Source organism: Pecten maximus, chromosome 9 (assembly GCF_902652985.1).
Source record: "Pecten maximus chromosome 9, xPecMax1.1, whole genome shotgun sequence".
In the NCBI taxonomy this organism is placed as follows: Eukaryota; Metazoa; Mollusca; class Bivalvia; order Pectinida; family Pectinidae; genus Pecten; species Pecten maximus.
Window position 1 is genome coordinate 6,646,386 of NC_047023.1, and position 16,554 is coordinate 6,662,939.

Sequence of the window (16,554 nt, forward strand, 5' to 3'; positions counted from 1 at the left end):
AAGTAAGGACCTATATCAATAGATGTACATACATCATTGATTAAAGTGTCCCTAAATCAATAACCCCTCCTTCGCCTTCTCGTCCATCATCGCGTTCGTCAATGTCCGTACGTAAATATTATGCTTGCGATGTGTGCCAATATTCCTGTTATCTTGTGGCCTTGGAATCTGAAGTCCAGGAAAAGGAACGGATGTCTTAACCGCTGTAAACATATTCTTTTTAATTTATCACACTTCAAAGCGGAAATGCAATCAATCGGATTCAAGCATGTATATTTTGCCCAAAGCCCATGGATAAGGGCGCTATATGTTGGTTTAGCACTAACCACGCTGGTAAATACTAAATAGGTCCCAAAATGGTCTTAACACCTCCCTTTGTTCCGGAGGCGCGGGGAATGGATAAGGATCAGCCCGGGGCATGGTCGGGTGTTTGGGGTGTGATTTGTCACTAATCACCTGAGGAGAGGTACACTGATTGGAGTAGTTAAGTTCCATCATCACACCTGTCTAGTTTCCGTGTCAACACATGCGTGATGATGGGACGGGTGTCACATTGTATTTATACCTGTGCGGATCTACCCACCCCATCACACTGCTGACATCCACTGACGAGGTCACACACACAACCAAGAGGTCGCAAAGCCAGTCTTCATGACATCTACCTTTCACGTAGAGAATATAACAAACATATCTTCTATTTAAACCCGACAGTCATGTTGTTCGAGGCCGCACCGTTTTTAAAGGTAAGCCTATTAATTAATATTACGTACGTGTAAACAAGGAACGCCGCTACAAAATTGTGAATTGCGTACAGATGGATACAGTACCAGGGAGGCTGGCACAAAGTCTGCGTCAGACAGGTGTACATGTTATACACTGTCTTTGAATTGGGAAAAAAAAATCATTTATGGAGTAAATATGAAGAATCGTTAATAGCAGCCGCCTTTATCAGTGGATGTGTGTACGTTGATGAGCTGTTTGTATTTTTGGATCAATACCTGTGTAGTGTGATATCAAAAATCAATAGAAATTAGATAATGCTATAAAGAGATAGTGCTATTTAGACCCGTTAATTAGCCTGCGCGCGGATTAGTGCAGGTGCGATCGCTTATTGCGGCCGATAACTGGCCTCGTCTGACCAATCCACGTGACTCGTGTCTATGTATATTGCCAGGATTATACTGTAGATGGATGGAGACAGGCACGGTAAGATTAAAACTAAACATCCTCGTGCTTTGCTGATAATTTTTACAGAGGTTTTGTATATATTTATTGTAAATAGGTGGATTTAGTGCTATAGATTATTATCAGCGAATTTTTTTCTCTTCATAGTTGATTCTGACAATTGTCCAACTCGTGACGTGTATTGTGAGGGGGTAATGAGTGTGCCGATAATGATGTCACTTCCACACGTTAGCCGTAAAAAAAATGTTCTACACTAGCTGTATTGTAAAACATGTTTTTAGATAAGTAATTAGCTTACATTTGCAACGTTTTTCACAGCACAAAGTCTGGGACAGGATGCATGAAGCACATATACATTGGCCATTTGTTTTACCAATACAATCTATCATGGTTGGTGCTCTGATTAAACGGCCACGATTTCGCTTTTACCTGTAGATACTACTAGAAAAAAATCTCGTTTGTTTTCGAGAGAGGGAAAAAAAACAGGATTTAGTATAAAGCCGACATTGATGCAAGATTTTGAATATTTCAATTTATATACATGTATACCTGTATAGGTATATTGTATAGGTATATTGGCTTGTCTGTACAAAGGTATGTACCTGTGTACCCAGATCAAACTTAAATGGCGGTATAGACAATAGGGGGTTTGTGACTTCGTACGGTACTGGGTGTCAGTTTCCGTATCTATTTCCTTTTCTATTTATAAAACAACAATGACTTATTTATACTATTGTGTTAGTGTTTGGGACGGCACCCATGGCCACAGGACAGGAAACCCTAATTACTCCTATAAACACTGATATCATACAGACCTATTAACTTCGTAATTAGCTCTGTGCGTATTAACCTGCTAACGTAAACTCCCTGCTGTGTGTGATGTCATCTTGACCCCTAAGGGAGAGGGACCCTGGGGTTAACTGCCCATTAGGGATTGGTCTCCTGGGCCTAGATACCATGGACGAGCCATTCTCTAGTCCCGGGTTAATATAGACAAATGATTGATAGGTGAAGCGAGCCCTGTTAGTGTAAACAAACAACATACATCGACTACCAACTGTGTTTATATAACACATATCGACCTGGCGCAAATGAACCTGTAATTAATTTTTCGCCATCGATTCCCATAGACTGGTATATGTAGTTATATAACACATTAACATCATTGTTATTTCAATCATTCATTAAATGATTCTGAAAACAAATACACTGAAACTTTAAGCTGGTAATGTCTAATTCTATGATTTTGATACGTGTATATAAAAACATTATACATATTTTTCTATATATGTAACCCTGGTAAATACTAGCCGCAATATACCGCTTGGCTAGAGAGATCTTCTCTTTAGCTCGATCGGTTGAGCGTAAGACTAGTAAGCCAGAGGTCCCGGGTTCGATCCCCAGCGGAGGCAGTGATTTAAATTTAATTAATCATGCGCTCTGTTACATTGGCGCCCATGTAGGGACCCGGGGGAAATACTCAGGATTGCTCCACAAGCATCGCTGTTACTCCTGGAAACTCGAGGACGAGTTCTTTCCTGGAGGGGGAGTATGTAACCCTGGTAAATACTAGCCGCAATATACCGCTTGGCTAGAGAGATCTTCTCTTTAGCTCGATCGGTTGAGCGTAAGACTAGTAAGCCAGAGGTCCCGGGTTCGATCCCCAGCGGAGGCAGTGATTTAAATTTAATTAATCATGCGCTCTGTTACATATATATAGGGTATATTAAGTAATAACGAGTCATTTACGTCAGGTCGATACGTGTTATGTAAACTACATATACCAATTATCTGTTTCTATATATATATATATATATATATATATATACATTGTCTAGTAGTAATAACGACAGTATGTGTTTGAATTTTGATATACAACATGAAATATACAGATATATATATATATTTAAAAAAAATGTAAATAATTTTTAAAAGTGTCGATATTTTACAAAACAATTATTCGGTTTGTGAAATGGGCGTGTCGAATTTCCTGGGATGTCGACCTGCCATTTAGCATACATAGGCACAGACATCCTTTATTTCAACGTGTTTTATGCCCAGTCCTGTGAATTACTCCCAATCACGATATCCCCTAACTTCATCTAATCAAACCAATATTCACGTCTTGGGTCAACGAGGGTCAGTACAGTCCCCTCTGGACCCGTTCTAAGCAATTAGATAGGGCTATTGCATGTTTCTTAACTCACAAGACGACTTAATGCAGCACGAAACATGCTCTTTCTCTATATCTTTATTGTAACCAAACCTCGCGGAGCCCTCTTCTAGTACTGAAAGACTCGAATTGTAGACTTAATAAATATCTCAACAGTAGATAAAATTGTTTCCATTACAAAGTGGTGTTTCCAGAGTAAACAAGTTTAGAGAACAAAGAAAAGACGCGTCTTTGTAATTGTTTCTAACGATATTGAAATATTTTTAATTGTCTCTTTAAATATCCCGGAGACTATGATAAATAAACAGCAATTTAAAACATTTAAACAAAAACAACATAATTGATGTGGTCAAATTTCTGTTGTTATGCATACGCTCTAACACTGATGTACGGCTAAATAATCCATTCTTCCATTTCCATCAAATAATTTCATTTCCTAAATCTCTCCTGTGTATAACAAGACATCTGCAATAAAAACATCAATGTTTTGCCATGCTTCGCCAGCCAGGCTAGGTCAAAGTTGACGCCCCGCCCATTAAGTGATACACAGCCAATGGGCGCAGGGAAGCAGGCCAAGAAATGCCGCGGAATCTTGGGAAGATGACGTCACCCAGGCCATATTGCTTTTGTGCATTGTGAGAATAACAGACAGTGTAACAGAGAGTGCCGCGTATTGAGCAGCGAAGTGCTGCCCTAACAAAGGGAACTTATGTGAACCAAGGAGTTTATATGAAATCTTTATTTTTGTACATTCTAGTGTTCGAACCCCAAATTGTCAACGATGCCAGCTAGCCTGTACAATGAGATGAATCCAAGTGCGAGCTACGAGGAACAGCGCGCACTGCAGTTAGCCTTCGAACTCTCGATGATGGGGTTGAACGGTACCGAGGAGGAGAATGGTTCTGTCGGGAACAGTTCGTCATCGTCATCCGGGATGGATTTGGATGCTGCGAGGAAAAGAGGCAGTGCTAACATGACGGAATGTGTACCAGTACCCAGCTCAGAACACGTGGCCGAAATCGTCGGACGACAGGGTAAGTCGTTTTGTTTCATTCCACTCGTATTCATTTTCCATTTTAAGGCTGCTGTGTTTGTAGCACTAGAGTGTCGTAATACACAGACATAGCCATGGCCAGTATATAACTCACGTGGCTGATATATATAGATAACCTATCTTTGTGTTTTAAAACCGTCTACTTTGTTGTGACTGACGAACGGCTTTGTCCCCCGTGTTTACAAGTCGATGTAGGTAGTTTTGACAATGAAACATTGTTTACTCTTTATCGATAGCAAAACCAATCTTAACTATGTGTTCTTTGTTGGACTTAAATTCCCCCAGACATGACACCGTTCATGTCTGGAGTTTTACACGAGGTTCGTTAACCACGTGTTCGGGGTAGACACTCCGCTAACGTGCACTCGAAATACCCCGCTGGATCATAAACAAAGAAACCACGTGGTCCTCACCCATTCACAAAATCTACTACCCATCTCGATCAACGAGGTCAGGGAAACACTTGAAATATTTCGTCTCAAGAAGTAAACAAACACTTGTCTCTGATTTTTCCGGTTTATGGTTAAACATAGAAAGTAATTACATAAAAGATGAATATAAGAAAATGTTTTTAAATTTTAAAAGATGAGTTTATAGATATTAAAATGAATTTAAGATAGTATTATTAATTCTAGTTAAGTTTTTTTTTTTTAACGTGTAGAATCTATTAGACGTTGTGTATGCAAACCTAGTTTTTGACCGTGTGTGTATCTTGACCTAAGTCAAGCTTGTAGACCATGTGTCTAAATATAACAAATAATTATTCATGAATATTTAAACACACGTTAATACTTTTGTATCATTGTCAGGTAGTCTAGTACACATATGAAACAGCCGAAATGATACTTGATGTGATTCAGATACATACATTTAGACCAAGACACTTAGCTTATCAGATGCTGAACTTAAAAGAAAATTACTCGGGGACAATGCAATGTCTTGTAATTTTATTATAGATACAATCCCATGTTGTGAGCTGAATAATTCCAGAATATTTCTGGATTTCTGCCTAAATCTACTGATGATGTGTAACATGGACTTAAACTTAAGCCAGCAAGTGACATTATACTGCCATCATAAAGCTTGCTACACAGGTTTATTTGCTCAGCTAGATCATAAAACACTGTTGACCTATATATATACACTACCCATAGTATACAGAATAAGGAAGACAAATTAAGGTTAAATGTAATGGATATTTATTGTAATTCTGTTAAAAACTTCCTTATTGGCAACAAAATATGAAATTCACTTCAATTTTATTACTGTATGAATATATTGAAACTTAAGAATAAAGCAGAAAACTTGAAACCCCAAAAATTTAAACAAAGATCTGCTACTCTTGAAATGAAATAACTTTGTATATAATCTGCCTGGACCCAGCTTTCTAGATGATGATGAACCTAAACTAGTAATTTTCATTATGAGTATGAAATGGTAATTTTTTTTTGTATTTTTTTTTCAGGATGCAAAATTAAGGCGCTGAGAGCGAAGACAAACACATACATCAAAACCCCAGTTCGAGGTGAGGAACCTGTTTTTGTAGTTACTGGTAGGAAAGAGGATGTGAATGCCGCAAAGAGGGAAATTCTGTCTGCAGCTGAACATTTCAGTCAAATTCGTGCTTCTCGTCGCAACAGCAGTGTATCTTCAGTTTCCGCTACTACCACGCCAACAAATGGCACAACTCTAACCACAGGCCCCCCAAGTCCCAATGCTCCAGGACAGGTCACAATACAGGTGCGTGTTCCGTATAGAGTTGTGGGTCTTGTTGTTGGTCCTAAGGGAGCCACCATCAAACGAATCCAACAGCAAACACACACATACATAGTCACTCCCAGTCGTGACAAGGAACCAGTGTTTGAGGTCACGGGACTCACAGAGAATGTGGAGAAAGCCAGACAGGAAATCGAAAGTCACATTGCTCTCAGAACAGGAGGAATTATGGATTCTCAGAATGAGGATGATTTTCGCAGCAATGGTGTTGATTCAGGCTTCCATGAGTTGAATGGAAGTGGTGATTTCAATGGATATAACAAATCACCCAATGGAGTTAATGGTACATGTGCTTTCAACAACATGCACAATGCCCTGAACAGCGGTTGTCCACCCCCTCAAGACACCAATATTTTCAGTTTCCCGCCGGTGAATACTAACACTAAAATCTCAGAATTTGCTTCCAATGGAAATGGATTTGGCAATGGTTTCAATGGCTTTAACATGTACGACAACGACGAAGGGATTGGTGGTTCGCCATCATTTGATCCCATCCTACCTCCTTCCTACATGTGGGGGGAGTACAATGACAATCGTAACTCGACTCTAGTCTCCTTGTTCACTTCCACCTCCACCAGCATGCCGCGGCGTAGCAGCAGTCTCAACGGTGGTCATCGACTCTCCCCCACCCTCACCGACTCGCCCTCACCTCCACACAGTGGCATAGGGTCTGGGTCCGACAGGTCATCTCCCTCGCCTCCAAGTGACCATGCCCTTGTGCGGAGAATCAGGAGCGACCCTCTTGCCAGTGTGACAACGACTATGTTTGGAGCCACCCCCAGCACGACGTTCACGCCTACCTCGAGTGAGGATGCATCGGTCATTTCCTGCACCAGTGCTCTGACCGTTCCCCCCATCGCCTCGGTTGTGGACGTTTCCCTGGCCAGGAATGGCGGAATTACTTGCCCAGTTTCGGTACCCACCTTGAATGGCCGCCCTAGGAGGCAGTGCTTTATGTGCTCAGAGAGCGATATTGTGGCGGCACTAGTGCCATGCGGCCATAACCTGTTCTGCATGGAGTGCGCGAACCTGATCGTTGAGAAACCCCAGTTGGAGCGGAGCTGTCCTGTATGCCAACAAGCACCGACTCAGGCCATCCGCATCTTTTCTTAAACAGCAGGATGTGTAATATATATAAATATATCTATAAATATAGGTGATTATCAACTCAAATCTTATCCTACATTCAGGAATATTGCTCTATTATCATTTCAAGTTGTTCTATATATTATTATATATAAGATATGGAATATATAATTATAGACTTTTCACAGAATGTTTTAACAGAAATCTCATCTTGTATATCAAAGACAACATTTTCACCATTAATATATTAAATATTGTTTTTATGAGATTATTATTATTATATTATTATTATTATTATTATTGTACTTGAAACAGTTTATGAGTTATTATGGACACCTGATGTATACAAAGATCTTTGTTTTCATGTTGTGTACAATGTATGTCTATTATTATCAAGTCTATTCCTTTAATATAGCTGTGCAACATTGTTTTTACTTTTTTTTAAAGATTTTTTTAATTTGACTATTATTATAACAAATAGATCTTCATAAATGATATCCATGCAAAGAAGTATTAATATTTGTAACATAAATTTATCAGAGTATTTTATTCTTGGAATTCAATGTGCATTTTCCCCATTATTATTATTATGTATACCGTGACTTGATGACCGTATCGAGCTGTGTTGTTTAAGGCCAACGCCTAGCTGGTCTGAGCTTTATTATGTGTTGTAATGTTACTGTGTAAGTATCTCTCAGCCACTGGGGGATTGTAGTTAAGCCTATTACTCTATATACATTAATACATTTTATTGACTCATATATATATATGTATACATAGTCTGTTATAATGAACTGTTGTGAACAATTGTAAAAACAGTCATTAAGTAAATGACACATAACATCTTTTTGCAAGCATTTTGATTAAATTTTTTTTTTTTCCAATAAATTGGATATAATAGTCCGGGAGAAAATAAATTGGTTCAATTTGCAGGGATAGGGCAACCATGACTTATCATAATCAATTTTTAATCCATCATCTTTGATTAATTTCTAACGGGGTAAGAGCAAATGATTTAAAACATTAATAAATAAACAGTGACGGAAAAAGATGGGTTGATGTTTGGATATTGATTTTTCTAATCCAGTGGTATGTAGGGGGCGGGGCTGGATGTTGTACTAGTACCCTATTATTATTGATGCCAAAGCGACACACCTACTGGGACCATTATAATTTATGTCCTATATAAATGTTTATATATATATATATATTGCATGTTGAACTGAGACTACATACAAAATACAGATAAGCAGGACTTTGTCTGAATCTTGATATAAACTGACCAAGATTTGAAAGCTTGAAATATTTTTTTAAGAGATCCATGAATATGTTTTAATTTTCTAAAATTACCAGTGACAAACTCCTGCTCAATGGATAAATGTGTAAATTGGTAAAATAAATGTTTTCAGGAATTTTTTTTTTTTTTGATTAAATAACTTGCTTATGATCTAGTTTGTAGTAATGCTCCGACATTGATGTGTCGAGAGAGTAATTATTAACTGTTAGAAATGGATTTTTTGTTGCCATTATTTTCTCCCAACAACTATTTGTTGTGTTGTCAAGGTTGATAGTCCCATTAATTTCGCATTATATAAAGGTGTATGCAAATTATATGCATATATTTTGCATGCATTACATTGTGCTGGTGCACATAAGATTATATATATATTAATAATAATTATATATTACTCACAATATTAGTGCAGTCGAATCAAATACATTTGCAAGTTATTTTTGCTACCAGTTTTGTGAAGGGATTGAGAAATACATGTCAAGAGGAAATATAAACCTATATATTGTATGTATATTTGCACTGAAAGAAACTTTTTTTTGCAAAACCAATCAACATTTCGTATTTGAAGGGGATGTGAAACGATAAACACCGAGATGTAGTGTAACCAGGTATAATTAGAATGTCTTCCAAAGCTGTCACCAGGTCTGTTCGAGACCTACTTTGTTATGAACCATTTAATAGTATCTGGTATAAATTTGTGAATAAATTGTTTTTAAGTTTACTCGGTGTAAATTTAGTAAAAGTCGGTTGACTTTACCATAATTTCTAAATTGGTCTGTAGAAATCCATTTTGAATAAGGGGACAGTCAGTAAAAGTAAAAACCAAGAATAGATAGAAAGTGAAACCAAGATACAAAGTTACTGGAAAGTGAAAGTTGACATGGAAACCGGGGCACAATTTTTTGACAGAAATTTGGCACCTATGCAATCGTAAATTCCAACTTCTATATTTATAAATTGTACTGGGCTCATAATATGTTTATCATTTATTCTGTTATATCACTCGTGTAATTAGGCTAGACAAATTATGTCTTTGTTTCTGGTAGCCCTAATGTTGTGTATGATACAACCTAACTTCCCTGAAACCCAGTCTACGTTTAGTTACCATTCCTAAAGAAGAAAAGTTGAGGCTTAGTTTGACAAAGTCTGTATGATGTCTGGATGTATATATGTTCTATATATTTTATATAAAAAGAAGAAAACTCCACCTAAAGTGTGTAACACAATTCCCCCTGGCCGTTACCAGAAACATAGACTTAGTTATGTATAGCCATGTGGAATTTCATTTTTAACGATATTTCAAAATTGAAGTTCAATAGCTATAGGCAGTAGTTTTCCTGTATCATTTCTATCCTCTTATCTAGCAACAGCACAATTTCTATGCAACTTCGTCTTCTTTTCATTCAAAGAGTTCTAGTCGTATTGAGAAACAAAATTGTACTGTTATAATTTGTTTTAATTTCATATTATTATATACCCGATCAAACATGTATTGATGCATCGACTATTTAATTATCCTTTTTCCAAAGATTATTTAATTTGCATAATGAATTTTTTGTCTTTACTTTTTTTTTTAAAAAGAAAGATAACTTGTAGATGTTGCTTCCAATATGATGTTGGCATCAGGATTTGATGTTAATTTTTGCATTTAGTTTTGATATTAAAGCTGAGAAAAACTTTACAACTTATTGAAAATGCAGTGTATATGTCCATGTGTATCAGGGAAGGTAATGCCAGACATAAAGTGGGTCAGGAACCTAGAATGCAAGGGGAATAAGTTGGGTCACAACATCTTGTTTGGTTCAAGGTCACCATGATCTCAGAAATTTTGTCCAGAAAGCTTAGAGCCAAATATTAACATGCAAGTCATTGTCAAATGGTGGCTGTGAACATGCATTTCTATGTCATGTAGCCCTGTGTTACATATATTTCGTATTGATTCAAGCTAATTAAAGCTAATTTTATAAATTTGAAAAAAAAAAAATTGTTAAAAAAATAATATGAAATATTTAGGATCGTACAATTTTAAAGAAACTTTTTTTTTTTTAATTTGGCCGAGTGACTATGGAGCTTGTGTGGATAAATGTTCAGTGGGATTGCCTAGAAAACAGGTTCAGTATGTTGTCAAAATAATATGTCATTGTCCGTTCGTGGACTACTCTACATAATGAAATCTGTACATTTCTGTAGTGCTAAGCCAGTAATTAACACACTTTATAACCAAATATCTATTTTAGATTAAGTTGTTTGATCAGTATAACTATTTGAAGCGATTGTTGGAAGGAAAGTTGTGGATTAGCAATTGTTTACAATCTAGTAATATATTGGTTCATGAAGTCTGTTCTAAATATGCAAACAATCTTAATTTAAGTTTATTGGTTTTGTTGAGATTTTTTTTTTTTTTTTTTTATCATATTTTATCCCACTGTCAAAATATTTTATAGTCCACAATGAAGACACTTTATTTTACTCTACAGTATATTATTACAAAGAAGTTAAAAATTTGATCACCCAGAAAGGGTTCGTTATGATTAGTTATATACTGAGTTTATTAGTTAGAATGACATTATGCCAATATTATGTATGCAAGTTGATGAAAATTTTTCCAAAACTGGAAAAGGTGCAGATGTTGATGCTTTCAAGACAAAAGTATATATAATTTGTATAAAATTGAATCTTATCAATTTGAAATAATTTGTCGTACATTTCATAGTTTAGTGTTTTCTATTTTAATATTATTTACCGACAGTTCAGTGAGTGGCTGAGAGCGAGGGAGGAAGATTGTGTGGTAGACGGGCTTGTCCAAGCAAGCAGGGAGGGAGATGGAGTGTTCAGGTTATAAATACAGAGATTTTTTATTTTGATGGTACTTCGAGAGAAGACCAATATACTATTATATTTGGTGAGAAATCGGAAAAGAAATTTATAAATATGTAAAAGTTTTATTTTTCTGCAATTAAAATTCTACCTATAAATACTCCAATGTTTCTGTTGTGGCTTGATTCTCTTACTGTACTGGAAATAGCCTGAAATACACATTTATGCTTATATTAATTTTCTCTTATGATATTTAATCAATCATTGATTGGATGCATCAAGAAATCTGTATTTGAGGCTTTACAGTACAATGGTAACAATGTAAATGTGTGCTTAACTATTAGACAAAAAGTTTATTGCTGAAATGGTTGTCTTGACATTCTTTGTAAAATCAAATGATCAAAAACCTTCAGTAAAACGTTTGCATGACAGTATTAAACTAACTTAAGTGCAAGGAGAACAATCGTACATCTATGGTCAGTCTGTCTAACACGTATGGTTGTCCATATGTCTAACATATATGGACGTCCATCTGTCTTAACACGTATGGTTGTCCATATGTCTAACATATATGGTCGTCAATCTGTCTAACACGTATGGTTGTCCATATGTCTAACATATATGGACGTCCATCTGTCTGTAACAGATCTGTGGTAGTCCTGTCAAACATACATGGTGGCCCATTTGTCTAAAATATATGGTCCTTAATCTGGCTGTAACATATCCAAAGACAAAACCGTATTAACTTTGTCCATCAGTCTGTCAGAGATCTACTGACTTTGTCCATCCGTCTGTTAAAGATCTACTGACTTTGTCAGTCTGTTACCGATCAACTGACTTTGTCCATCGGTCTGTTACCGATCTATTTACTTTGTCCATCAGTCTGTTACAGATCTACTGACTTTGTCCATCCGTCTGTTACAGATCTACTGACTTTGTCCATCCGTCTGTTATTGACCTACTGACTTTGTCCATCAGTCTGTTACAGATCTACTGACTTTGTCCATCCGTTTGTTACAGATCTACTGACTTGATCTATTGACTTTGTCCATCGATCTGTTACAGATCTACTGACTTTGTCCATCAGTCTGTTACAGATCTACTGACTTTGTCCATCAGTCTGTTACCGATCTATTGACTTTGTCCATCGGTCTATAACAGATCTACTGACTTTGTCTATCGGTCTATAACAGATCTACTGACTTTGTCCATCAGTCTGTTACAGATCTACTGACTTTGTCCATCGGTCTATAACAGATCTACTGACTTTGTCCATCCGTCTGTTACAGATCTATTGACTTTGTCTATCAGTCTGTTACAGATCTATTGACTTAATCCGTCTGTCTGTTACAGATCTACTGACTTTGTCCATCAGTCTGTTACAGATATATTCACTTTGTTCATCCGTCTATTACAGATCATTACTGACTTTGTCCGTCCGTCCGTTACAGATCTACAGACTTTGCCCATCCGTCTATTACAGATATATTCATTTTGTTCATCCGTCTATTACAGATCATTACTGACTTTGTCCATCCGTCTGTTACAAATCTACCGACTTTGTCCATCAGTCTGTTACAGATCTATTGACTTTGTCCATCTATCTGTCACAGATCTACTGACTTTGTCCGTCCGTCTGATACAGATCTACTGACTTTGTCCGTCCGTCTGTTACAGATTTATTAACTTTGTCCATCCGTCTGTTACAGATCTACTGACTTTGTCCGTCCATCTGATACAGATCTACTGACTTTGTCTGTCCGTCTGTTACAGATTTATTGACTTTGTCCATCAGTCTGTTATAGACCTACAGACTTTGTCCGTCCGTTTGTTATAGACCTTCAGACTTTGTCCATCCGTCTGTTATAGACCTACATACTTTGTCCATTCATCTGTTATTGACCTACTGATTTTGTTCATCGATCTGTTATAGACCGACTGACTTTGTCCATCGGTCTGTTACAGATCTATTGACTTTGTCCATTCGTGTGTTACAGATCTATTGACTTTGTCCATCTGTCTGTTACAGATCTACTGACTTTGTGCATCTGTCTGTTACAGATCTATTGACTTTGTCCATCAGTCTGTTACAGATTTACTGACTTTGTCCATTTGTCTGTTACAGATCTACTGACTTTGTCCATCAGTCTGTTACAGATCTATTGACTTTGTCCATTTGTCTGTTACAGATCTACTGACTTTGTCCATCAGTCTGTTACAGATATATTGATTTTGTCCATCCGTCTGTTATAGACCTACCGACTTTGTCCCTCTGTTTGTTACAGATCTATTGACTTTGTCCATCTGTCTGTTACAGATCTACTGACTTTGTCCATCTGTCTGTTACAGATCTACTGACTTTGTCCATCTGTCTGTTGTCTGTTAAAGACCTACTGACTTTGTCCATCCGTCTGTTATAGACCTTCAGACTTTGTCCGTCCGTCTGTTATAGACCTACATACTTTGTCCATCCATCTGTTATTGACCTACTGATTTTGTTCATCGATCTGTTATAGACCGACTGACTTTGTCCATCGGTCTGTTACACATCTACTGACTTTGTCCATCAGTCTGTTATAGATCTATTGACTTTGTCCATCTCTCTGTTACAGATTTACTGACTTTGTTCATACGTCTATTACAGATCATTACTGACTTTGTCCATCGGTCTGTTACAGATATACTGATTTTGTCCATCTGTCTGTTACAGATCTACTGACTTTGTCCGTGCCTCTGATACAGATCTACTGACTTCGTCCGTCCGTCTGTTACAGATCTATTGACTTTGTCCATCTGTCTGTTACAGATTTATTGACTTTGTCCATCCGTCTGTTACAGACTTATTGGCTTTGTCCGTCAGTGTGTTACATATCTATTGACTTTGTCCATCTGTCTGTTACAGATCTACTGACTTTGTCCATCGGTCTGTTACAGATCTACTGACTTTGTCCGTGCCTCTGATACAGATCTACTGACTTCGTCCGTCCGTCTGTTACAGATCTATTGACTTTGTCCATCTGTCTGTTACAGATTTATTGACTTTGTCCATCCGTCTGTTACAGACTTATTGGCTTTGTCCGTCAGTGTGTTACAGATCTGCTGACTTTGTCTATCTGTCTGTTACAGATCTACTGACTTTGTCTATCTGTCTGTTACAGATCTATTGACTTTGTCTATCTGTCTGTTACAGATCTACTGACTTTGTCTATCTGTCTGTTACAGATCTACTGACTTTGTCTATCTGTCTGTTACAGATTTACTGACTTTGTCTATCTGTCTGTTACAGATCTACTGACTTTGTCCGTCCGTCTGATACAGATCTACTGACTTTATCCATCCGTTTGTTACAGATTTATTGACTTTGTCCATCTGTCTGCCACCTATCTATTGACTTTGTCCATCAGTCTGTTATAGACCTACAGACTTTGTTCGTCCGTCTGTTATAGACCTACATACTTTTTCCATCCGTCTGTTATAGACCTACAGACTAAAGTCTATTGACTTTGTCCATCTGTCTGTTACAGATCTACTGACTTTGTCCATCGGTCTGTCACAGATCTATTGACTTTGTCCATCTGTCTGTTGTCTCTTATAGACCTACTGACTTTGTCCATCTGTCTGTTATAGACCTACATACTTTGTCTATCCATCTGTTATTGACCTACTGATTTTGTTCATCGATCTGTTACAGATCTACTGACTTTGTCCATCCGTCTGTTACAGATTTATTGCCTTGTCCATCCGTCTGTTACATATCTACTGCCTTTGTCCATTAGTCTGTTACAGATCTACTGACTTTGTCCATCCGTCTGTTACAGACCTGCTGACTTTGTCCATCCGTCTGTTACAGATTTATTGACTTTGTCCATCCGTCTGTTACATATCTACTGCCTTTGTCCATTAGTCTGTTACATATCTACTGCCTTTGTCCATTAGTCTGTTACAGATCTACTGACTTTGTCCATTAGTCTGTTACAGATCTACTGATTTTGTCCATCCGTTTGTTACAGACCTGCTGACTTTGTCTATCTGTCTGTTGTAGATCTATCGACTTTGTCCATCTGTCTGTTACAGATCTATTGACTTTGTCCATCTGTCTGTTACAGATCTACTGACTTTGTCCATCTGTCTGTTACAGATCTACTGACTTTGTCCATCTGTCTGTTGTCTGTTATAGACCTACTGACTTTGTCCATCCGTCTCTTATAGACCTACCGACTGTTACAGATCTTCTGACTTTGTCTGTCCGTCTGTTATAGACCTACAAACTTTGTCCATCCGTCTGTTAATTTACCGTTTGAATTTGTCCATCGTTCTATTGATCTTCTGACTTTGTCCATCTGTCTGTTACAGATCTACTGACTTTGTCCGTCTGTCTCTTACAGATCTATTGACTTTGTCCATCTGTCTGTTACAAATCTACCGACTTTGTCCATCTGTCTGTTATAGATCTACTGACTTTGTCCATCTGTCTGTTACAGATCTACTGAATTTGTCCGTCTATTACAGATCTATTGATTTTGTCCATCTGTCTGTTACAGATCTACTGACTTTGTTCATACGTCTATTACAGATCATAACTGACTTTGTCCATCGGTCTGTTACAGATATACTGATTTTGTCCATCTGTCTGTTACAGATCTATTGATTTTGTCCATCCGTCTGTTATAGACCTACTGACTTTGTCCATCTGTCTGTTACAGATCTATTGACTTTGTCCATCGGTCTATAACAGATCTACTGACTTTGTCCATCGGTCTATAACAGATCTACTGACTTTGTCCATCGATCTGTTACAGATCTACTGACTTTGTCCATCTGTCTATAACAGATCTACTGACTTTGTCCATCGATCTGTTACAGATCTATTGACTTTGTCCATCGATCTGTTACAGATCTATTGACTTTGTCCATCCGTCTGTTACAGATCTATTGACTTTGTCCATCGGTCTATAACAGATCTACTGACTTTGTCCATCGGTCTATAACAGATCTATTGACTTTGTCCATCTGTCTGTTACAGATCTAATGACTTTGTCCATTTGTCTGTTGTCTGTTGTCTGTTATAGACCTACTGACTCTGTCCATCCGTCTGTGATAGACCTACAGACTTTGTCCGTTCGTCTGTTATAGACCAACATACTTTGTCCATCCGTCTGTTTTTGACCT

General features: G+C 37.4%; 1 protein-coding gene across 2 annotated transcripts; it reads left to right on the forward strand.

Annotated features, from left to right (window-relative positions):
• Nucleotides 1-586: 586 nt before the first annotated feature.
• Nucleotides 587-11,546, forward strand: LOC117334245 (RNA-binding protein MEX3B-like). 2 transcript variants are annotated; one of them, XM_033893752.1, is made up of 3 exons: nt 587-743; nt 4,116-4,392; nt 5,878-11,546. In XM_033893752.1, exons 1-3 carry the CDS (start codon nt 714-716, stop codon nt 7,299-7,301), a joined length of 1,731 nt encoding a protein of 576 aa, XP_033749643.1. In that variant the 5' UTR covers nt 587-713; the 3' UTR covers nt 7,302-11,546. The 2 variants fall into 2 exon arrangements, with proteins under 2 accessions (XP_033749643.1, XP_033749644.1); XM_033893753.1 differs by lacking the exon at nt 587-743 and adding an exon at nt 1,101-1,206.
• Nucleotides 11,547-16,554: the final 5,008 nt, after the last annotated feature.